The following is a 1,564-nucleotide window of genomic DNA, read 5'->3' as shown; positions in this document are numbered from 1 at the left end:
GTGTTGTATACCATCGTTTCATCGTATTGTTCTAATGGCGTCGGTTTTAGTTTCGTCATGTATGTATGTATATTATAGAAGCTACATTTTTGCCGACGGCAAATTGAAAAATGGTAATATTTTTTTTCAAATAAATTTTATGTATTTTTTTTAGTAAAAATTTATAACAAGAAATATCTCTTTTTAAATATGTTTTGTGGTCCTGAAAAGGACCGATTGTTTTAGTTTTTAAAATTTTCTCCAAAATAGCGTCAAGATAATGTTTAACCGCCGAAACCGTACAAAGTGCGGCCTTGTCTCTTCAAAGCGTAGACGACATCCATAGCGGTGACGGTTTTACGCTTAGCGTGTTCAGTGTAGGTGACAGCATCACGAATAACGTTTTCCAAAAACACCTTCAGGACACCACGGGTTTCTTCGTAAATCAATCCAGAGATACGCTTTACACCGCCACGACGAGCCAAACGTCTGATTGCAGGCTTGGTGATACCTTGGATGTTATCACGCAACACTTTACGATGACGTTTAGCGCCACCTTTTCCCAAGCCTTTGCCACCTTTACCACGACCAGTCATTTTTTCACTTTTTAAATTAAATTCACTTCACAAGTTATGCACAAGAACTAATACTTACCATTTTCAATTCAAATATAACGCTTTATTTCTAAATTCATATTTGCATGTAACAGAGGCGCTTACTGATAAATTCTTAGAACTACTATCTCATTGCTAATGCGATCTTGAGTTCTCTACATTAAATTCAATTGTACTGCGTTCTTAGGCAACAGTTACTACATACATCAAAATGAAAATTAAAATTCAAACAAAAACAAAAAGTTAGACCCAAAAAATAGATTTTTAAAAAAGGCCAAGGCAGCTTTCCAATTAATATATAACTTAATTCTATCAACTAACCTATACTTAAGACTAACTATGTACACTATTTACAATTGTTGCAGTCACCATCCCTACTGCGTAGGATCATAGACCAAGTCCCTTAGACCATAAGAGTCAGCTCTCCGATGATAGAAGAGGAGACGCCCATCAACATATAAATGCCCTGCCTCTTTGAGTGCGGGCAGAGCAGCAGTCGGAAGATGTTTTTTCCTGAGAACGAAGTCTAGGTCCACAATTCGGCACACAGAGTCTGCAACAAGTCCATTATCAAGGTCCTGGCATTTTTCTATAAAATCAAGGGCACAGCCCATAAGGAACACATCTATCCTTCGATCCCCATACTTGTCATAAACAACCCTTGACGCCGGATATCTGAAGACGCCATTCCCATCGGCGACAGCCCTAAGGCCCAAACAACGCCATAGGACACGCCTCTCCCAGACCCTAAACCTCTCCATCTGACACGACGATATGTCATACCACACGGGGAATGCATGCGCCAACACCGGCCTGACCACCTGTCTATATATAAGAAGGCGAACCTCTTGAGATAGACCACCCCGCATCCGTAAAAGACCACCATATGCAAAATACGCCCTATTCGCCCTATCCAGAACATGATCAACATGTCTCGCAAAAGTGAAACGAGAGTCGAATACCACCCCCAG

General features: G+C 40.3%; 1 protein-coding gene across 1 annotated transcript; it reads right to left on the bottom strand.

The window, feature by feature from the left end:
- Positions 1–225: 225 nt before the first annotated feature.
- LOC131996272 (histone H4) lies at positions 226–578 on the bottom strand. Its single transcript, XM_059365805.1, has one exon. It carries the CDS (start codon positions 573–575, stop codon positions 264–266), a length of 312 nt encoding a protein of 103 aa, XP_059221788.1. The 5' UTR covers positions 576–578; the 3' UTR covers positions 226–263.
- Positions 579–1,564: the final 986 nt, after the last annotated feature.

Source organism: Stomoxys calcitrans, chromosome 3 (assembly GCF_963082655.1).
Source record: "Stomoxys calcitrans chromosome 3, idStoCalc2.1, whole genome shotgun sequence".
NCBI classification, from domain to species: Eukaryota; Metazoa; Arthropoda; class Insecta; order Diptera; family Muscidae; genus Stomoxys; species Stomoxys calcitrans.
This window is presented reverse-complemented; position numbering and strand designations above follow the sequence as displayed.

Bases quoted from the DNA above. Each gene is read 5' to 3' on its own strand.
- LOC131996272 (XM_059365805.1), bottom strand. From the start codon at position 575: ATGACTGGTCGTGGTAAAGGTGGCAAAGGCTTGGGAAAAGGTGGCGCT.